The sequence below is a fragment of the Talpa occidentalis genome, unplaced genomic scaffold (genome assembly GCF_014898055.3).
Source record: "Talpa occidentalis isolate TD23 unplaced genomic scaffold, MPIMG_talOcc4v2.1 talOcc4.12, whole genome shotgun sequence".
In the NCBI taxonomy this organism is placed as follows: Eukaryota; Metazoa; Chordata; class Mammalia; order Eulipotyphla; family Talpidae; genus Talpa; species Talpa occidentalis.
This window is the reverse complement of record NW_023601212.1, coordinates 89,719,273-89,742,642: the sequence shown is the minus strand read 5'-3', so window position 1 is coordinate 89,742,642 and position 23,370 is coordinate 89,719,273. Positions and strand designations below refer to the sequence as shown.

The 23,370-nt window shown below is 40.5% G+C and overlaps 1 protein-coding gene across 2 annotated transcripts; it reads right to left on the bottom strand.

Annotated features, from left to right (window-relative positions):
* Positions 1–805: 805 nt before the first annotated feature.
* Positions 806–23,348, bottom strand: PALB2 (partner and localizer of BRCA2). 2 transcript variants are annotated; one of them, XM_037507412.2, is made up of 13 exons: positions 23,113–23,348; positions 21,559–21,618; positions 21,326–21,428; positions 16,725–18,164; positions 12,644–13,308; positions 12,227–12,298; positions 10,693–10,854; positions 9,178–9,263; positions 7,988–8,149; positions 6,615–6,731; positions 4,792–4,879; positions 2,345–2,493; positions 806–1,312 (listed from the first exon to the last, which is right to left on the bottom strand). In XM_037507412.2, the coding sequence occupies exons 1-13, from the start codon at positions 23,158–23,160 to the stop codon at positions 1,105–1,107; spliced, it is 3,360 nt and encodes a 1,119-aa protein (XP_037363309.1). In that variant the 5' UTR covers positions 23,161–23,348; the 3' UTR covers positions 806–1,104. The 2 variants fall into 2 exon arrangements, with proteins under 2 accessions (XP_037363309.1, XP_037363311.1); XM_037507414.2 differs by lacking the exons at positions 6,615–6,731; positions 7,988–8,149.
* Positions 23,349–23,370: the final 22 nt, after the last annotated feature.

Sequence of the window (23,370 nt, the reverse complement as noted above, 5' to 3'; positions counted from 1 at the left end):
TGCTGCGCTGGTTCAATCCCCGGCTGCTCCCCGGCCACCAGAGGAGGGTCCCACATGGCGCGCAGACCTCTCCTGCCGCCCGCTGCTCCCCTCAGCAGTGTACTTCGGTCCTTCTGCCTGCTCTGCTCCCCACTCTGGCTCTGGTGAATTCTCTCACCCTCCGGTACTTCTGACTGTACCAGTGCATGTATAAAAAAAACAAACAAACAAACAAATAAATAAATAAAACATGCCTCTATTAAAAAAAAAAAAATTAAAAAAAAAAATAAAAGAGAAGTAATAGAACAAATCATAACATTTTATAGATCTTACTATATATACTCTCAACAAGAATGTAGGCAAATACTTGTAACTTGTGATAAAATTTCCAATGATACCACCAGATTAGTACTTTAACAATCTGTCTCTCAGTTCACTTAGGCAAGGTGAAGCTGTATAACTGTGCTGTTGACTCAAAGTGACTCTAGTGATAATGCAGGCACTGGTATCAAAGATATACGTGAGAACAGAAAAAGAACAACAGCATTGGTAAATTAGCATATTTTAATAGGTTCTGTATTACTTATAATGTGAAAATAAAGTATTACAAGTAGGGTCATCGGAAAAATCATGATGTATTTTTCCTGTTTTTCAAGCAAAAATGCGCCATGATTTTTTCAACAACCTAATAGCATAAAAAGTATACCGCATATTAGGATAGTGAGTCAACTTATACTCTTACTAAGCAAGCCTCATTGACTAAATATTCTAGTTGTAAGGTAACTGTTTCTTGTTTTTGAAAATGATCTTAATAGCATGGGAAAAATAACACACCAAGCAAAATGTTTTGAAATAAATATTTATTAACATAAGAAGTTTTATGTGTATCTTTAAAAGTAAATGTGCAAATTTGAGGAATTATAAAAATCAACCTAAAATCCTTTCCTCCAAAGTAGGTATAAATGAACATTCAAGATCAGTAGTGTCACCACCACCAAAATACAAAGTAAGTCTATCTGAATGAATAGGTGTCATTCAGATGTTCTCCTTTAAGGTTACAGCTCTCAAAAGTATCAAGTAGTCATGTGTATCCAGAACACCATGTTTTCACCTTCCCCTAACTTCTTAGTAGCGGTATATGAATATATTTCCATCTTTTTGTCCAGCCAACAAATGAGAATCTGTACCTGACCATTTAACGAAAGACCAGTTTTGGTCAGAGATAGGTGGAAGGAGAGCAGCACAATGCCCTAGAAGTAAGTCCCAAATGGCAATTGTTCCAGAAGTCAAAACCGCTGCTGCAAAATGATCTTTCACGTCACCTTCCAGGAACCTAATATCAAACAGAAGAGAAAACTTAACTCATATAAAAAAAAAATTTTTTTTTAAAAGTTGGCTGAAATCATGTTTCCCGAAGCAAGGAGAAGAGCAAAGCTACTGTAAACGTGGAAGTCTACTCATGTTTTCAATACTATGTCCTAATTGCCTACTGGCTAGTGGGGTGCAGTTTTGGACACAATCACATATCCAGTCCCTGCCAATGGATTTGCTGTGCTTCACACCCTTTGCACCCCAGATCATAGTGGCCTGTCTCCCATTCTTCAAACTAGCCAAACTCAGCAACCCTCACTGTCTTTGCTCTTGCTCTCCCCTCTCCTTGGCAGGTCTCGTCCAGAGATCTCAGCATGGCTGGGTTCTGTCATCTCTGTGGAAAGGTCGTACCTACCAGTCTAAGGCAGGGCACACATCCACTCTACCCCCTCTCCCACTTCACCTGTTTTTCTCTTCAAAGCATTTTTTTCTATGTGAGATTATCCTTTCACGCAGTGTAGGGATCTCGCCCACAAAAACATGTGCTTCATAAAGTAGAAATCTGGTTGGTTTTAGCAGGGGCTTTGCAGTTAGCTACCAGGGTGCCAATAACTTTAATAGGTCTTTCCATCAGTCAATAGATAAATATTTATCAACAGATAAATATCAGTGGCCCATATGATACAGGCTCAGTCACATTTCTAAGTAAAGATTACTTCCTCATGTACATTGAAAACTTTTTAAATTGAAGTATTATGGAAAGAACCCAAATTGTTGCAGAGAACATTAACTCTGTATTTATAACATGTTCATCATGGGAAGAAATGGGGCTTGGATATACATAAAATATATGTATGTTCAACTTCACACTGGTGGGGATCAAGAAGTAGGGAATCAGAGTTTGACTAAGATCTACTAAACTTCATGCTTTAGACTACTTCCTGACCATCTTTACTATCATCTACAGTATTTCATGGTCTCCATTCACCTAAGTGACACAGGAATATCTGGCTGCTGTACGTGCCCATGTGCTGAACAGCAGCCACACACTTGCCTTCCAGCCTGCCCCTGAGGGAGACAGTAGAGCAGTACCCCCATGCTCAGGGCAGTCTTGGGGTTGATCACAATCAGCTGAAACACGGGGCTTCCCAAAGGTTCAGTCTCTTTAGTACAAGGATGACTCAGCACCACAAACAGGAGTCCCTAATTGAAGAGGAAAAAGAAAAGGTTGGCGGAGACAGAACCAAACAATTAGAGGAATGATCCACAGGTTCTCTAAGTATCCAGATTGAATCACTGGCTCACTTGCTTCCAGGGAGGAACTGCTGCGATGATCACTGAGGTGGACTTGTGGCTCCTCTAGCACAGGGCTCCCAAGGCTTTCTCAGCCAGTCTCGCGGGCATGAATCTAGCCGACTCATCAAATTCCTCCACCTTAGATATAACTAACACCTCTTGCTATCCCTCTGGGGAAACAGTGGCATTGGGAGAGAGGGCATATAAACACAAGGAGAAGTCCTCAAACTAGAAAGGCTTACTATAAGTTGGTCTTTGAAAGTTCAGATCACATTTGCCCACAAAAATAATTTTGTAAGTGGTAACTGGATGTTTAGGCCAGTCTAGAATAGCTGGACTTACAGAGTAAGGGCAGCAAAAAAAAAAAAAAAAGAAAGAAAGAAAAAAAGAAAAGAAAAAAAAAGACACCACCACCTATGGTTGTTTTTGTGAAAATGTGTCACAGACCTCTCCCAGTTTTACATTTATATTTTCTAATAATATTATTGTGTGTAGTGCACACTCTCTCTCTCTCTCTCTATATATATATATATCTCACACACATACATACATATACACACATATTGGTAACATGTTGGAAGTCATTTTCTTTGGGGGTAAAATAGGGAAAACTAGGGCCTCCCCTGGTGGCACAGGGGGTTGAGCGCAGCGCTGTGAAGCTGTCCGCAGCTGCTGTAGCGCTTGTTCTATCCCGGCTGGCAGGGGAGGGTCCCACATGGCGCGGCAGACCTCTCCTGTCTCGCCCACTGCTCCCCTCAGCAGTGTCAGTCTGCCTGTTCTGTTCCCCACTCTGTCTCTGGTGAATCCTCTCACCCTCCCGCGCATCTGGCCTGTACCACGGTTCTTGTATAAATAAATAAATCTTTAAAAAAAAAATTGGTAAAACTAACTATAGTGCCATCTTAGAACTATGCATTTCTAGAATGATTAAATTTTTGAAGTGAGAATAAATTACATTTAGAATTATGAACCAACTGAGTGTGAGTGTCAAAAATGGTTCGTGCCATAAGCTTAAGTAGGGGTTGGCAAACTATGGCCCAAAGGTCAAATCTGGTTCAATGTTTATTTTTGCACAGTTGATGAGCTAAGAGTATCTTTTGCATTTTGAAATGGTTGGGGGGGTAAAAAAAAACAACAGAAGAATATTTTGTGAAGAAAAAGACAACAGAAGAATATTTGAAAATAATATGAATTCAAGTTTTGAAAGTTTTATTATCTAAAAAGTTTCACTGAACACTGCCACATCCATTTGTTCACATATTACCTACGGCAAACTTTGTGCTCAGTGCAGAGGAGAGTAGTGTGACAGATACCATGTGGCCCACAAACCCGAATATATTTACTATCTGGCCCTTTTTGCTGACCCCAAAACTAAACTATTCACTGTTATTTCTATAGGCTGACTTTATGGGAGATTTCTACCTTATACATTCCTGTGATTAATATCTTAATACTAAAGTAAGTGTTACTGTTATCATAATAAAGGCATGGAATTATTTAAGGACCTAAATTAATAGGTAAATTTTATAATTTCAGAGAAAAATACAATCCTCTTATTTTAGGATTAAAAACGTTGGCCTCAAGACAATGTGGTAGGAGATCACAGACTTCCACACCTGCTGTTGGGCTAGGGAAAGTGGGTGCTGAGGTCTTTGGAGCTGCTACTGAGGCCAGTGCTCATCCCTCTCTGCACAAGCGCCGAGCTGGCTGCTACTGCCTCTGGCTCAACGGTGGTGCTCAAGAGGCTGCCAGGACTCCTGGCCAACTACCTTTAACCTGTTCAGATATCAGAGTAAGACTGTAAATCAAGTCTACTCACACAATGGCTAAGAAACTTTGCATTTCTACGTGAGAAGCCTAAGAGGAAAATGTGTCCAGGACTCTGTAATCGTCCTTGCTAAGGGTGTTCACTCACATCATAAAGCATTTATTGCAGTGTATTTGGATGTCAAGCCTACCACAGGCATGTTACTCAGCACAAATGCTCAACTAGGAGCCAAAGTTTGCCCTTATGTTAGCCAGAAAATTTACCAAGCAATCATGCTGTACCAACAGATATTTTCATCCATAAATTTTCAAGAACAAAAACTGCTGTCCAATTTTGAGAAACAAACAGCAGGCAGTGGAGGAGGTATTTAATTCCAGCTCACAAAGTTACCACTCATTCAGGGAAACCAACAAATTGGCCTTGAGGTCATCACTCACCATCTCAGAATAGGCTCTGTGACAGACTGCAGCGTGGAAGGAATCACCAATATGCATCTTTTTCAGGAGTTGACCAGTTTTTAAATTCCTTAGATACCAAAAATAAATAAAGCTGATAACATTCTTCCAGCAAACAGTTTTACACATGAAATTCTGTTATTTATCACAGCATCCTTAGGTGACCAAGGGACACAGGGACAAACTAAGGGACACAGAATCTTAGTTAACAGATTTAGCTAAAAACAGAACTCAGGTTATACCAATGCCAGTTGTTTAATTTGATAGCTTCGGTTACACCGAACCTCCTCTGCCACAAAGAACAAACCTTTCCAAATTCCATGAGAAAAATTCTCCATTATATCTCATTTAATTGCTTATAAGATTAGACACATGGTGCATATATAGCACTATCATTATGATTTTGTTATACTTTTTGTTTTGGTTTTTTTTTTTGTTTTTTTTTTTTTATAGAGGCATGCTTTATTTATTTATTTGTTTGTTTGTTTGTTTTGTTTATACATGCACTGGGTACAGTCAGAAGCGCGGGAGGGTGAGAGAATTCACCAGAGCCAGAGCGGGGAGCAGAGCAGGCAGAAGGACCGAAGTACACTGCTGAGGGGAGCAGCGGGCGGCAGGAGAGGTCTGCGCGCCATGTGGGACCCTCCTCCAGTGGCCGGGGAGCAGCCGGGGATCGAACCGGTGCCACAGAGGCTGCGGGCAGCTTCGCAACCCAGTGCTCAACCGCTGCGCCACCAGGGAGGCCCTGTTATACTTTTTGTTTTGCCTAAATATTCCATGGAAGACAATGATCAGGGGAAAAAATTGGTATAATTGTGTCCCCATAAAATATGTTTATACTAGAGCTAGACCCAGATAATGGAGAGAGAAGTGAAAATTAGATGAAATACAAAAAGGAAAAAGAGAGGTGAAAGAGAGGGTAAATTATAAAGAAGAAAAAAAACCTTCAATATTGACTCCTGAATTACTAATCTGATCTAGTAATTGGTCTCCTAGCCATTAATCAATAGTCAACCTGCAGGTCATCCTTTATATTATTACTTTATAAGGAGACTTCCTCCCTTCTTTCCCGAGCCCTAATAAAACCTTCAGTGGGGCCCATGTTTGCTTTTCTTGAGCTTTCATTTACTCAAACTTTCTTATACAACTTTCTCTCCACCTACCCCATGCTCCTCGCTCCTGTTTCTCTCCCAGCCTTCAGTTTCTGCTGCCCTTTACTAATTGCTGTCTTTCAGCATTTCCTATATGATGGATCACAAAGGAACTTGAAGTTGGGAAGGTACCTCTGTTCTTAGCTTCTAAACTTCCCATAAGGAGTTTCTTCAGTCCCACAAGTTGCCCTGATATTTTTCTCCATGAATTCATATTTCCCTCTGGATAAAAGCGTTAAGCACAGGAAGCTTGCTCAGTGACATTCAGTTCTTCTAAGTGCTAAACCACTTCTACTACCTTTCTCTTTTTGCTCATTCTCCAGTGCCTTCTGACAGTTTTATATTTTGTTCAGATTTAGAGTTATTTAAGGTTGGGGAGTTGGTCTGATTGAACTATACAGACTTTAACCAGAAGCAAAATCAATAATGAAAATCTATTTATTTTAAAATTGTCTAACCCAGACATATCTTTTCCAAAATGTCTGAATTAATGTGACGTTCCTGTTAAGTATATACCATGTGACAAACACACACACACACAAATCCACAATCCTAGTTACAGTCTCTTACCTAATCTTAACAACCCTGTGAAATTAGAAGTAAAGTTTCCTTATTTGCACTTAAGGAAACTTAGGACGTTGAGGGGAAGCTCACCAAATCACAATGTTGTTCATTATAGTGCTACCAAGCAGAGCTTCCTGCATTCCTTGAACTTCAGCAAAGGTTAGAACAGTTTCTTCAGGGGGCATCAAAAATTGCTTTTCCTTGTTTCTGCATTTAAAACAGCATTGAAAATCAGTACTTTGAACTAAAATGCCTTTCTACACATTACTGACATATGCACAATAAACACTAATCTGCACCAGAAAAAAATGTCAACAGGTGCATGCTAAACTTTCTCCTGTTATTTTCATATTTTCTACCTGGATATATCACAAGCACCTCAAATTTCCTGTATTCCAAACTACACTTATCATCTTTCTCTTTAAACATTTTTCTGCATTCTTATCTCAACAAACTGTACCAACATCTACCAATGAACTGCACCAATTCAGAAATCTGGATGTTATACATGTCTCCTTCCTCCTTTTATCATTTCATCTCTCTCAAATCTGTATGCTTCCCTCTAGCTCCATTAATACTTTCTTTTTTTTTTTTAAGATTTATTTATTTATTTATACAAGCACTGGGTACAATCAGAAGCGCGGGAGGGTGAGAGAATTCATCAGAGCCAGAGCGGGGAGCAGAACAGGCAGAAGGACCGAAGTACACTGCTGAGGGGAGCAGCGGGCGTGGCAGGAGAGGTCTGCGCGCCATGCAGGACCCTCCTCCAGTGGCCAGGGAGCAGCTGGGGATCGAACTGGTGCTGCAGAGGCTGCGGGCAGCTTCGCAACCCAGCGCTCAACCGCTGTGCCACCAGGGAGACCCTCCATTAATACTTTCTTAACTTAAGTCAACAATCATTTATCTCTTGTCTAGATTACTGCAATAGGTCGTGAGTACATAAGACAACTAAGTCCTATGCCCTTTGTTACTGGGAAAGATGACAGTAATCACAGTCCATGTAATGAGCACAAGGCATAGAGAGGATGGTATGAGGAGTGCTGAATCTGAGGTGTCCATGACACCCATCATAAATAAGCAGGCAGGTCTAGAGGGCAAGAAAGTTCAGAGTTAGAAATATGTGCTTGCAAGTGGTCAACCTCTAGGTGGTTAAGTGAAGCAATGGAAATCAAGTATGTTGAATAAGAAAACGGTCTAAGATCTTCAGGTGGTTATAATATATAAGGGACACACAGAAATTCTGAATACTGAAGAAAGAACAAATCACATTTGCTGAGCTTTTCTACTCCACTGACTTCTTCCCTTCATGTCTACTTCCACCCCTCTAAACTGGTTCTACATTATAGTGTGGAGATAGTACCCACAGCACAGAAAAACAAGATGCAAGTGCTCCAATTTTTCCTGAAACCCTGTGATAAAGTAATTCTTTATCTAATTGTTAAAATCACCCATGCTCTCCTTACCTGCCATCTTCGGCAAGCGCCACGAGTTCTATCTGTTGATCACAGAGGGTCCCACTGCTACTCACTAGTCTCCTCTTGCTCAGGCCTAGCACAGCTTTTATATTTCCAGAACTCAGTAGTACTTGCTTTTCACTTTTACCATCAGAGGAACAAAGTAATGCCCTAAACCAAATATAAGGAAAAACGTAAAGAAGTGATATTAGGGGCCTCCCCGGTGGCGCAGCGGTTGAGTGCTGGGTTGTGAAGCTGCCCGCGGCCTCTGCAGCGCCGGTTCGATCCCCGGCTGCTCCCCGGCCACCGGAGGAGGGTCCCACATGGCGCGCAGACCCCTCCTGCCGCCCGCTGCTCTCCTCAGCAGTGTATTTCGGTCTTTCTGCCTGCTCTGCTCCCTGCTCTGGCTCTGGTGAATTCTCTCACCCTCCCACGCTTCTGACTGTACCCAGTATATGTATAAACAAAACAAACAAACAAATAAATAAATAAATAAAACATGCCTCTATTAAAAAAAAAAAAAGAAGTGATATTAAAGTAATATTAAAGGAATATGTTCAAATTTTAACTGGGAACTATAATCAGGGATGTCATTCTACTGTTGTTTTTTTTTTTGGTTTTTTTTTTTTTTTTTTAATATAACAAGTATCTCTCTCTCTCTCTCTTTTTTTTTTTGTGGGACCCTCGCCGGCGGCCAGGGAATGAACCAGCACTGCAGAGGCTGCGGGCAACCTCGCAGCCCAGCGCTCAACCACTATGCCACCAGGGGAGGCACTAACAAGTATCTCTTTAGATCTAAATTCATATTCTTCCAATATTTATGCCTAGGTTATAAACTTTACTCACAACAAGTTGAGACAAAAGTAAAGGGAAAGAAATAAGATGACTCCTTAAGAATGACATACCTGGCCTCCCTGGTGGCGCAGGGGGTTAAGATGCAACCTATGAAGCTAGCCACAGCCACTGCAGCATGAGTTCAATCCCTGGCCAGGGAGCTACCCACATGGTGCAGCAAACCTCTCCTGTCTTGCCCGCTGCTCCCCTCAGCAGTGTATTTCACTCAGTCTGCCTGTTCTGTTCCCCACCCTGTCTCTGGTGAATCCTCTCATACCACCCCCGCCACCAACCCTGGCCTGTACCCCAGTTCTTGTATGCATAAATAAATAAATCTTTAAAAAAAAAAAAAAAGAATGACATACCTGATTTCTCTGATTTCCAAATTCCCCAAAGCCACACACACAAGGCTACAAACATCAGGCACTGGAACTATTTGTAACACTGGAACCTAAAGAAAACAAAACCATCTAAAAAAAACAGAATTCACTTTTTGCTGTTTCATTTTTAATTCATCTAAATTTTCCAAAATCTGGGGCCTCCTTGGTGGCACAAGGGGTTAAGATGCAACCTATAAAGCCATCTGCAGTCACTTGCAGCACGAGTTCAATCCCCGGCCAGCCAGGGAGCAACCCACAAGGCGCAGCAGACCTCTCCTGACCTGCCTGCTGCTCCCCTCAGTAGTGTATTTCAGTCAATCTCCCTATTCTGTTCCCCACTCTGTCTCTGGTGAATCTTCTCACCATCCACACCTCTGGCCTGTATCCCAGTTCTTGTATGCATAAATAAATAAATCTTTTTTAAAAAAATAAATTTTCTAAAATCTGTCACACTGCTTTTTATTCTCAATACCAGGATAGTTTTCCACATCTGAACAAGTATGATAAGGTTCAGCAAACATTCTCTTTTTACAAGCTATAAATCAATAAAGCTGTATATGCAACAGTGTTTACTGCAGCACTTATACATAGAAGTCTTTACTTCTAACAAGCAGGGAATAAAATAAGTAAATTCTAGAATGTGAACAAAAGAAATATTACATAAACATTTAGGAAAGTTTATTCACTGAACAACTATTGAGCACCTTCATGCACAGAGGCACAGTGTTAGAAGCTGGGGATATACTAGAGAACAAGAATGAAAGTAGATATTAAACATTCTCATTCTCCCCTCCCCCCAAAAAGGTAACTATGTAAGGTGATAGATATGTTACTTAACTTGACTATGAGAATCCTTTTGCAAGGTATATGTATATAAAATCATCATGCCATATACTTTAAATATAGTACAGTTCTATCAATTATACCTCATTAAAGCTGGAAAAATAAATACATAAAATTCAAAACACTTAAGTATGAAGAATATGTAGAAACAAGGGAAGATGTTTAATGGTGAGAAAAGGAAGATTAAAAAATTTTAAACATGCTAGGATTGCAAGCACGTAGGAGATGTATGAAGGTGGACAAGGATTAGAAAAATATATAGAGAGAAAAAGAAGTACAAATCATGTTCCAGAGGAGAATAAAGAATATAGGTATCAGCAAGTTTCAAAGTAAGAATAGACATGAAGTTCCAGGCTCCTCCAGCAGGTCTAATGTAAAACTCCCTCGGGGCATAAACATGACAAAGCAAATATAACACAACAGTAATTGCAGAGTCTAGATGGCAGGTATACAGGTGCTCACTCTATAACTCTGTCTGAAACTTTTCACAATGAAATGTTGGGAATAAATAAAATATTGGGAATAAAATGCTGGGAATGAACTGTTGGGAAATCTCAACTCTCTGTTGTCATGCATGCTCATGAGCCATTTTAGATAAGCTGTATTACCATATATAAGATTGCAAAGATCTCTTACATCTCTAAGCTTCTGACTTACCTCTGTGAAGTGCCAAGAATAAGTCTTTTCCCATTGCCAAGCACCCAGAGGTTTCCAAAGAGAAACCACATATTCACAAGCAGTTACGATACACGGTTCTTTGGAGCCGGCTATTTCCCACCACACGGCACTCACATCCACAGAACAGGAACCTGAAGGATTCTGATACGGAAGGCAACAACAGTTATGTTAAGGAGATACTTCTGGTCTGTTTTATGAAAAGACTAAATAGGAAAACCGATAGATTACAAGGACAAGGTGAAATACTAGGTGAGTGTAACTATGGCTTTATGCAGGTCAAAACATTGAGCTTTGTGGACTTACATGACTACAAAAATTGCCTACATGCACTTATATCATGATAGATTTAAAATATCCTGCTCCAGAATGGACAGATTCAGATTTGACCACAAAAAATAGTCAATTTGGAAATTAAACATCCTGATATACCACCCATGGATTGAAGAGGGAATTAAATTGAAGCAACATACCATTTCTAAATAAACAGCAAGGGGAACACTGTGTATCCAAACACACAGAGTATGGCCAAGGAAGTATTTCCAAAAGAAATTTATAATCATAAAGCCATTTGTCAAAAAACAAGAAAGATTAAAATAAAGCAAGCAAGCAGTTCAAGAAAGTAGTAAAAAAACAAAATAAGCACAATGGAAAGCAGAAGGAATTTTAAGACTAAAAACAGAACAAAAATGAAACGGGAACCAAAAAATTCAATAACATGTTAACTAGGCCAGAGGATCAACCCATCTCTCAGGATTTACTAAAATGGCATTAACAGAATATCACAATTTATATTTCTCAGAATCATACATATCATATATAGCACAGAAGCATACATATCATATATAGCACATGAAAGATTAACCATTCACTATATGTCACAATCTAGAACTGCTACCCATTTTCTTATAAGTGATTCCACCATAAACATCACACAATTTGGGTAGAACCATGAATGATACCTCTTTTTATTCTTCCTGTCAAAATGCCTGATTTAAATTTAGATACTAAGTTGAGTTCCTTAACTTTAAGTTGTTCTTGGCAATAGTTTGACATATCAAATTCTTTGGGATAAGATCTCAAAAATGTAAATATCAGTGAAAAACAAAGTTTAAATTTGTTTTTCTGAATCAGTTTCACCGAGATTATTTAACAGTGCTATATGGGGCCTCCCTGGTGGCCTAGGGGTTAAAGTCTCAGTGCTATCAAGCTATTGCCAACCACTGCCAGGAAGCTGAACCACATGGCATAGCAGATCTCTCCTGTCTCACCTGCTGCTCCCGTCAGCAGTATATTTCAGTAGATCTGCCTGTTCTGCTCCCCACTCTGTGAATCACCCCCCCCCATACACACACAGCTGGCTTACACCCCAGTCCTTGTATGTATAAAAAATAATAATAGTACTACATGAAGAATGAGAAGCTATATGGTCAAATTCCTCTCATTTTTTCCATCCATTAATTTTTTCACATATAATACACAAGACACATTTACTATGAAAGAATAGTCTTCTGACCTTTAACTTTGAAACCAATTGTAAGTTGCCTGGGTTTAAGCTATCACAGGCAGGAAGGTCTGCTATTTCAGTCTGTGGAAACAAAAGTCACACCATTAATCTATGCTTTATGTATGCAGGTGGCCTACACTACTCATCAAAATGTCTACTTCATATGTTTGATTTTCTCTGGTAACACCCACAGAGCTCCCTATGCGACTGTTACCGTGAAGATAATGAAAAGATGATTCTCCATAATCAAATTTTGTTTTAAATTAACCTAATTCCCCCTCCACACAGAATGAACTCAATGTTTACAGTGAAATCATGTCAAGGCAACATGCTAAAACATTCTTAAATGTGTAAGAAAGTTGTTTTTCGTATTTATTAATATATTTCACTCCTCCCGAGAAAATTTTACAAAGAATTGGATTATACCTGTTCAATGGACTGTTTCCATGATTCCAGGCATGTATTTCCACATCCCTGATTTTCTTTCAAAGCGAATGAGTCAGTGGGGAGAGGTGTTACTTGAAGACCAGAATCACAGTCATTGGCAGGCTGTCCTCTCCCACCTGACACAGGCAGGCAATCTGATTTAGGTGGGCTGGCCCAATTGTTGCATTGTTTTCCATCACGACTGACGGTGGCTTTCAAGTGAGAAAGCTGGGAGCAACTTTTTCCAACCTCTGCAGATGCTTTTCCACTATATGCTTGGGAAACAAAAGCTGGAGTAGTACCCAAGACAGGGAAAGCTGGGGAACACACATCTGCTGTGGGTCTGCCCTCATCATCGGCTGCAACAGTATTTACAGGAGTGAAAAGCAATATGGAGGAAGAAAGACCCTTATCCTGAGGCTTGCTTTTGAGATTTGGCATGTTAAGATGAGCTTTTCTTGGGGGAACAGCAAGTTCCTCTTCCAAGTCCTCCATTTCTGTATCTATTTGTTTAGGAGAGAATTCCTCCAAATCAACATAGCTGCTCTCTTTAAGATGCCTTTCTTGATACATTTTTGATTCAAAAGGCTCCATCAGCTTTTCTGGGCAGGACTTCAGTTTTTCAAGTTTAAGAAGCCCAAAGTCTTCATCAGGTAACTGAAAATCTGTGATTTTGAGAAAAGATGACAGTTGCTTTAAAATTAGTGTTTCAGGAGCCTCCCTCGTGGCGCAAGGGGTTAAGCACTATGAAGCAATCCAAAGCCTCTGCAGCAAGAGTTCAATCCCCGGCAGGCCAGGGAGCTACCCACATGGCGCAGCAGACCTCTCCCGTCTCACCCGCTGCTCCTCTCAGCAGTGTATTTCACTCAGTCTGCCTGTTCTGTTCCCTACTCTGTCTCTGGTGAATCCTCTCACCCCCCACATCTCTGGCCTGTGCCCCAGCTCTTGTATGCATAAAAAAATAAATCTTAAAAAAAAATTAGTATTTCATTCTTATGAAATGGAATGACAAACACATTATCCAAAGTTAAATAAGCATTATTACTGGAAGGGAACTCTCTTTTTGACCATAAACTCCCTCCCTTAAAACAGAAAGTGATACCCAAAAAAAGACATACTAAAACCCAACAAGGAGTGAATTTTTAAACACAGTGTAGAATGTTCCTTACTTTTTCATCCATTACTTTGAAGCCTCAGTAAACAGTTCAACCAGCAGCTACAGATCAGTGGTTAAGTGGTGGCTCTCCTCTTGCCAAACCACTATGGAAATGCTGGGAAAAGACGAGAGAATAGGACCAGTTCTGCCACTGGTGTGCTGTGCTGTCTCGGGCAGGCCAATTCATTTCATCTGCCCTTGTGCCTCATAAGGGAATAGGACTTACAATCTCTCAAGTCCTTCCTCTAAAAATATGATTCCAGCAGAAGGTCAAAGTGTAACCTACAAAATACTGGCTCTTCTTAAGAAAGCTAAATCTCCTTTTCAAGCAGAGTAGTTTACTGCTCTTAAAGTGAACAGAATTGGATACCATTCAAAATGTAGCTCCATCTATCACCTAAGGAATGGAGAAAGGAACTATGATACACATGATGGACTATTATTCAGCTGTTAATAAGAATCAAGTACTAATACACGTAATGTGAAAGGATCTTGAAAACATATTACGTTAAAGCAGTATGACACAAAAGGTTACATATTATATGGTTCCATTAATATGATATATACACGATAAGTAAATCCATAGAGATACAATACAGATTGGTGGGTGCCAGGAGCCAGGGGGAGAAGAAGAAATTGGGAGTTAACTGCTTAATGAGCATGGGGTTTCCTTTTGGGATGATGACAATGTTTTGAAATTAGACAGGGGTTAGAGTAGCAGAACATCTGGCTGTATTAAATCCCTCTGAATTGTTCGCTCAATTTAAAATGCTTAATTTGTTATATAAATGTCACCCCAAGAAAAAAACTAATGTAGCTGCGGGTTGTTAAAATCATAGATTATTTCAAAGTATACAAAAGAATGTTTCTAGCTAAGAGAGGATCAAAAAATCATAATGATTGGGGCCTCCCCGGTGGCACAGCGGTTGAGCACTGGGTTGCGAAGCTGCCCGCAGCCTCTGCAGCGCCAGTTTGATCCCCGGCCATCAGGCGAGTGTCCCACATGGCACACAAACCTCTCCTGCCGCCCACTGCTCCCCTCAGCAGTGTACTTAGTCAGTCTGCCTGTTCTGTTCCTCGCTCTGGCTCTGGTGAATTCTCTCACCCTCTTGCGCTTCTGACTGTACCCAGTGCTTGTATAAATAAATAAATAAATCTTTAAAAAAAAATCATAATGATTATTTTTTTTTAAAGATTTATTTATTTATACAAGAACCAGGGTATAGGCCAGATGCGCGGGAGGTTGAGAGGATTCACCAGAGACAGAGCGGGGAACAGAACGGCCAGACTGCTGAAATATACTGCTAAGGGGAGCAGTGGGGCTGACAGGAGAGGTCTGCCGCACCATGGGGGATACCCTCGCCAGCCAGCAGGGATCGAAACAGCGCTGCAGAGGCTGTGGACATCTTTACAGCATGGCGCTCAACCACCTATGCCACCAGGGGAGGCCCCATAATGATTATTTTTAAATTAATCATAGTTCATAGATCAAAGCCTCTAGTCAATGGCAGAGTGCAGCTGGCTCTCTGTTTTGGTAAAGATTTATTGGAACACTGTTATATTTACATACTGTTTACTGTACTTTCATAACATATCTGAGAGGCTGTGATAGAGCACAAAACCATATTTACAGACCTTTTCCTTTATAGAAAGTTTGCTGATCTCTAATATAGAACCACAAGTAATCTACTGATAGTTTTTAATCTTAGCTTATCCAATGGGCAAACTCTTGAGTAAATGGATGAAACAGTTTAAATCACATGTCACCTACTATCCTCCAAATCTTATGTTCCACAGACAACAGATACTGTATTATTTAATCTCAAAAGGTTGCTCACGGGGAGTCCCTGGGGGCGCAAGGGGCTAGGACACAACCTATGGAGCTATCTGCAGCCACTGCAGCACGAATTCGAGCCCAGGCCAGGGAGATACCCACACAGCACAGCAGACCTCTCCTGACTCGCCAGCTGCTCCCCTCAGCAGTGTATTTCAGTATATCTGTCCTGCTCCCCACTCTGTCTCTGATAAATCCTCTTACCCCCCCCACTCTTCTGGCCTGTACCCCAGTTCTTGTATGAATAAATAAATCTTTAAAAAAAAGGTTGCTCAGGGCCTCCCCGGTGGCGCAGCGGTAGAGCGCTGGGTTGCGAAGCTGCCCGCGGCCTCTGCGGCGCCGGTTCAATCCCCGGCTGCTCCCCGGCCACCGGAGGAGGGTCCCGCATGGTGCGCAGACCTCTCCTGCCGCCCGCTGCTCCCCTCAGCAGTGTACTTCGGTCCTTCTGCCTGCTCTGCTCCCCGCTCTAGCTCTGGTGAATTCTCTCACCCTCCCGCGCTTCTGACTGTACCCAGTGCATGTATAAACAAAAAACAAACAAACAAGCAAACAAATAAATAAAGAAAAACATGCCTCTTAAAAAAAAAAAAAAATCTTTAAAAAAAAAAAAAAAGGTTGCTCAGACCTATTGCACTATATCACTCTTATGAGTCTGTCAGTGGATTCTTACTCTGACATTCAACTTCAAAAACAGTTCCTATATTAGTTATAAAGCTTCTACCCACAGATAAAAATTACATTGTACTTGAATAAATACCTATTTTAGGTAAATATCCAACATATTTCCCTTCTTAGTGTTGGCTTGTTCAACCACATTAGTGAGCTTTGGCACCATACCACCAGGTTTTAACTCCTGGCTGCCATTTTAGTTAAGTTAAATTTTCAAAAGTCAGTTTAAGCTCTTTTTGCCTTAGGTTTCTCATCTGTAAAGTGAGGATAAAAAAATGTCTACCTCACGGAGGGTTGCTGTGATGATTCAGTGAATTAATAGTTTCTGTATGATATCTAGAAACTGGAGACACATTGCATTAACTATCATTATCACTGCCATCATGAGCCACACTATGGTTTACCTTTAACTGTCTTCTTACCATGAATAATTGGTTTCTGATTCTGTTCTTTGTGCAAGGAGACTTGTTCCTTGGACCTACAAACACTTGATATGCCAGAAGTTGACTGAAGCATTTCATGATAATCTAATACCGAGGTACAGTCTGACTTCCTTTTTCCTCTAAGTCTTCTACCAGATGGCTGAGTAACCACCTTCCTAGAAAAGTCATGGTTAGTGGCTCCAGAGGAAGAGTTAACTTCAGTTAATGAGAAAAGTTTCTGAAATGGACTTCTTGAACTTAATAGTCCTGCGCATGTGTCAGACATTCTAATTTCACTTTGGTCCATTTCTTCATTGGAAAGGTTTACATTTTTATTTGTTTCTTTATTTTTAAACCCTTTCTTTCTGCCACCTAAATGGTTTTGAATTACAGCTTCCAGGGCTACTTTCCTCTGGCAATTTGACATGCGGCGAGTTGTTCTGATATAATATTCTGCAGGAAACATAAGGCCTTCCAGCATTGTGCAAGAATGTACTTGATCTTCTGCAGAATCAGGAGATATTACTTTCAGGCTAACACTCTCAGATTGACTTAGAAGTTCACTTTCCTGAAGACTTTCATTTCTAATATCAAGAGATTCAAAAGACTTCTCTATGTGATTTTGTTCTTTTAAGCTTTGGTTTTCATGGGCCAGTAAGTTATTGTAAGAGAGTTCATCTAGAGAAGATGAATTATCTGCCTCTAAGGTAGGACTGAGAGGCAGATGAACACTTGTATTTACAGCTTTATTTACCTCTGGAGTATTGGTTAAGATAGTCATTCTTTTGTCTTGTGTCTCTAAGTTTACAGGTGAAGTAGGGCCAATGTTTTCTAACCTGTGAGCACTAAGTTCAGGGTTACCTTTAGGAGGGTTATGTTCAAGGTGCTGACCACTACTGGGATCTGATGGGGTATGCAAAGGAAGTGGAGTCAATGCAGAAAAATGATGTCCTCTTAAGGGTGTGTCAACAATTCTTTGTGGATTGGCAGTTGGTGGAATTAATTCACTCTCTTCATAAGTTTCTGTAAGCATTGCTGGAGAATCCAGAATGTCAGATTTAGGACTTTCACTTACAGGTGTGCTAGGATATTCTCTGTTGATCTCTTCCTGTTCCTTTAGTTTTTTTCCAAAGAGCGTGAGTACATCAGTGTCAAAGAGAGATTCTCTTTCCTGTGAAGTAAATATTCTCTTCTGCTGCTTATTTCTTCTTCCTGTCAGCTTTTTCTGCCTTTTCTCACCATCAGCGCCATTGACCCTATGGTGACAATGTTTCTGGATGACATCCGCTCTTTGTAAATGTAATCTTTCCTCTGGGTCATCCCCAGGGCTAAAGGATTCAGGCTCAATGTCAAGTATGAGAGGTGTCTTCTCTCCAGTTTCTTCATCGAGATGGCCATTGATTTGTAAGACATCACAAGGAGATGTTTTATTTTTAGGTTCTGAGAATGAAAAAAATGTATATACTTAATGTTTTCCTTTCAAAATGAAACAAAGAGTTCATATTTATTTTAAAATATTATATATAAATACTACCAAACATTTATTTAAGAAAGAGTCAGTGGTATTTCATTCAGGCAGATCCAAGTCTTTAATAATCTATTTTAAAAACTTAAAAAAAAAATCTAATAAAGTATAATTTTAAAGTAAATGCAAGCAAATAAAATTATTCTGAGAAACATGCTTTTCAAAAAGAAATTTTTCTTTGTTGTATTCATATCCCTTAATTCCTTTCTAGACTTACTAAGATATAATTGACAAATAAAAAATTTTACATATTTAAGGTATACAGTGAGATTTTTTTTTTTTAAAGATTTATTTATTTATTTATACAAGCACTGGGTACAGCCAGAAGTGTGGGAGAGTGAGAGAATTCACCAGAGCCAGAGCGGGGAGCAGAACAGGCAGAATGACGAAGTACACTGCTGAGGGGAGAAGTGGGCGGCAGGAGAGGTCTGCGCGCCATGTGGGACCCTCGCCCAGAGTCTGGGGATCGAACCAGCGCTGCAGAGGCTGCAGGCAGCTTTGCAGCCCAGCGCTCAACCACTGCGCCACAGGGGAGGCCCTACAGTGAGATGCTTTGATATACATAAGCACTATGAAATGTCACTATAATTAAGTTAATTAACATATCTATCATTTCACACAGTTATGGTTTTCTCGTGTATGGTAAAAACATTTAAGATCAACTCTCCTGGGCCTCCCTGGTGGCGCAAGGGTTAAGACACAACCTATGAAGCAATTCGCAGGCACTGCACCATGAGTTCGATTCCCCGCCAGCCAGGGAGCAACCCACATGGTGCAGCAGACCTCTCATTTCTCGCCCGCTCTTCCCCTCAGCAGTGTACGTCGGGTAGTCTGCCTGTTCTGTTCCCCACTCTGTCTCTGGTGAATCCTCTCATCCCCCATACCCCTGGCTTGTACCCCGCTCTTTAATGCATAAATAAATAAATCATTTTTTTTTCATAGAGGCATGTTTTATTTATTTATTTGTTTGTTTGTTTGTTTGTTTTGTTTATACATGCACTGGGTACAGTCAGAAGCGTAGGAGGGTGAGAGAATTCACCAGAGCCAGAGTGGGGAGCAGAGCAGGCAGAAGGACCAAAGTACACTGCTGAGGGGAGCAGCGGGCGGCAGGAGAGGTCTGCGCGCCGTGTGGGACCCTCCTCCGGTGGCCGGGGAGCAGCCTGGGATCAAACTGGCGCTGCAGAGGCCTCGGGCAGCTTCGCAACCCAGGGCTCAACCGCTGAGCCACCGGGGAGGCCTTAAATAAATAAATCTTAAAGAAAAAAAAGATCAACTCTCTCCTATTAAATTCCAAGTGTGCAACAACTAAAAACAAAACAAAAATTTCTTTTTTTTAAAAAAGATTTACTTATACAAGAACTGGGGTGCAGGCCAGATTTGCAGGAGGGTGAAAAGATTCACCAGAGACAGAGTGGGGAGCAGAACAGGCAGACTGAAGAAATACACTGCTTAGGGAAGCAGCAGGCGAGACAGGAGAGGTCTGCTCGCCACGTGGGACCCTCGCCTGGGCAGGCCACGATTGAAGCATCTCTACAGAGGCTGCTAACAACTTCACAGCGCGGTGCTCAGTGGCCTGTACCACCAGGGGAGGCCCGAAACAAAAATTTCAAGTGCACAATGCAGGATTATCCGTAGTCATCATGCTGTACTTGATTTCTACAGAACTTACTCATTCTGTACAACCGAGCAGCTGTACCCTCTACCAACAATTCCTAGCTCCCCCACATCTCATTCCTTGTATCATTTTTTTTTTCTTTTTTGGCTCAAATAACTTTAACACTACTTTCCTATTTTAATAGCCTCCAATTTTACAATATAAATGACATGACTTTTAAAATAAGAACTACCACTGCTTTTTTAGAGTATTTTCATTCACTTTCTTTTGTGCATATAAAAATACTTACATTTTAAAACAAAATCATCTAATATTTAAACATAAATATAATTTCTAAAAGATAAGAAGGAGAAAAGAGTAACTGGATAAACTCTGTGCATATTTAGATATTTAATTTTTTAAAAGCCATCTTACCAAGATTTAAGAAATATAATTTCTAAAAGTTTGGAGGGGAAATGAGCAATAAGTTAAACAATCTAAACTGAAAGCATAACTTATTGCTCACAAAATGAGGGGAAATATTTATAAATCATGTATCTGATAAGTGTCTATTAGCTAGAACATAGGAAGAACCCTTAAAACTCAACAACAGACATAAAACTCAATTAAAATACCAACTAAGGACTTTAATAGACTTTTCTCAAAAAAAGATATAAAAACAGCAAATAAACACACAAACATCAAGAGTCATTAGGAAATGTAAAACAGAATCATGATTAGATTCCAGTTCTAATCATCCACCAGCAAGATTATAATTTAGAAAATGGAAAATTATAAGTATTGGTGAGGATATAGAGAAATCAGAATCTTTGTTCATCATGGCAGAAATGTAAAATGGTACAATGACTGTAGAAAACAGTCAAAAAGTTAAAAATAGAAATACCACATGACCTAGCAATTCTACTTCTAGGTATATACCCAAGAAAAGTAAAAACATGTTTACACAAACACTTGTACATGAAAATTCACAGCCACATACAGGCCCAAAGTAGCGACAACCCAAATGTTGATTGCCTGACAAATGTATATACAAATTATGGTATTTATACAATGGAATATTATTCATCTTCAAAAAGACTGACATACTAATGCATCCTTGGATGGATGAATGTAAGGATATGTGTGGAAAACATTCTAAGTCAAAGGAGCAAGTCATGAAAGATCACATATTATTTGGTTCTATTTATACAGAATGTCCAGAATATGTAGAGTCAGAAAAATAGAAAGTAGGTTAGTGGTTGCTGGGGACTAAGAGTAGGAAGGGTACAGGTTTCTATTGGGGGTGGTGAAAATGTTGCGGATTTAGGTAGTGATGATGATTGTATAATCTTGTGAATATACAAAGAACTGCTAATTGTACATTTAAAGTGCTTCTCTTCTGAGTGTGAGGAAAAGAATCACAGTCAAATATACCTAGGAAATCAATAATAAAGGAAGCATAAGCAAAAGGGCTTGCTTTACCTGAGTGGTTTAGCCGTGGTGAAATTTCCTGCAGGAGCAAGCAATCTTGTTCTTCCACTGTTTTCTTAATAGAATTCTTAACTTTCTCAGCTCTTTGTGCACGCTGAAGAAACAAAAGCAGCTCAAGGAATTTAAGAAACTTAAGAAAAAAATTTAAAGCTTTGTCACTGTAAAGAACTGTTTATATAGTTTGTGCTATAACAGGTCAGTTTAAGAGAATAAGATTTGCTTACCTGAAGACGAGCCAATGTCTTGCTGTATTCTCTTTTCAAGAATGCTAATTTTTCCTTCAACTGGAAGAAGAAAAACAGCAATACTAAGCATGTGGAAAGGTGGAGTCACAAGGAAGGGGTACAGCACTTATTAGATGTGAGTGTGGTGCTCAGCAAGAGGCAGCAGACACTGAGCATACAGTTTTTAATACTTACAAAGCACCAAGCTCTCAAATAACACAGTATCTTTGCATACACTCTGACCACCTGGAACATTTCCTCCCCAACTCATTTTGCTATTTCCTCCAGCTTCAGTTTAGATTTTTATTTCCTGAGGTAGACTTCTAGGTCTTTCTCCAAATGCAGGATAGATACCATATCTCTCCTCTGCACTTCCCTTAAAATAGTACTTATGCTTTGCTATATTTACTTCTGTTTCCTTCCATCTCACAGTGAGATCCTTGAGGTAGCAAGAGCTGTCATCCTCAGATATTCACTTGAAAAATGGATCTCTTAACTGTCAGTTATCGGCCCAGGTATCTATAACAGTATGTATACAGGTGCTAGATACACAGTGGTCAAGTTTACGTGTAGCAAGGGATTCAGATAATAAACAAGAAAACAAATAACAGATAAGATGATTCCATCTTATTAACAGAGAGATGTGAGTGCCTAGTCTAGGGTAATGGACTTTTAGATAGTATGGCCAGGGAGGCATTTTTGAGGACTACCACTTAAACCTGAAGGAGGAAGGTACTAGTCTGGGAAGATCAGAGGAAAGCAAGATAAGATCCCAGTTTATAAATGGCATGATTTAAACCCATGCATTCCAACTCTAATCTCTACTTTTAACCTCTAGGCTAGATTGCTTCTCACAGGGTTTTATTTATCACCAATCTAATCAATATCTAGGATTTATTTTGTTGCTTTGTAAATGACCTTTCCTTAAAAAGTAGGCTGGGGATAAGAATGGCCATGAAGAGCCAGCACAAGGACCCGGTGGGATGGACAACATGGTTGGTGCTGCACTGTTGCAGAAGGAAACCACCTAACAGTCCGAGTAATATCTAAACCAACTATAGAATTCCACTAGAGAACATTAAAAAAAAATAAGATAGACATGTTCTAACATGAATGTTAAACAGGGAGAACACGGAAGTTGCAGAAAAGCTTAGATCATACCAGTTAGGAATATTCTCCCCCAAAAAACATTACTTTCCGGTGTCTGGGGAATACGCACAGACGGTTAATGTGTGAAGTACAAGACTTAAGAGGTTTACTTAAGGGTTTGGGAGAAGCCAAGCTTAAGAGGGAGTGGGACAGACAAAGGGGACTTTAGCTTTAGCTAAAATTTTGTGTTCTGTATTTATACATTACTAATGAAATGAAAACTTGCTCTGTAAACACTACACCAGCGCCCAGTGCTCTCACACTCCCTCAATCCAAAGAGCATAAGTCAGAGGTCACTGCCGCCCTCAAATGGCCGAGGAAGCCGAGAGGGCCTACGACCCTGGGAAAGGGGGGGTCAGCGTTCTGAATCAGCCCTTCCCGCATCCCGCACCCCCGATCCTGCACCTTTTCCTTCTCCTCAAAGCTGAGGGGCTTCCCGGGAGGCTCTTCCATTGGGCCGGTGACCGACCGAAAAGAACAGCCGTCGCCAGCCCCGCGGCTGTAGATACAAGGACTGAGGCTGGTCCCGGGCCCCAGAGGAGGGCAGAAAGCAATGGGGGACCCGGAAGCCCCCCAGTGCGGGACTGGCAGCCCCCACGCGGGCCGGGCTGCCTGTCAATCCCGCCAACTACAGCCACAGTTCGAACTGCGCACGCGCAGCCA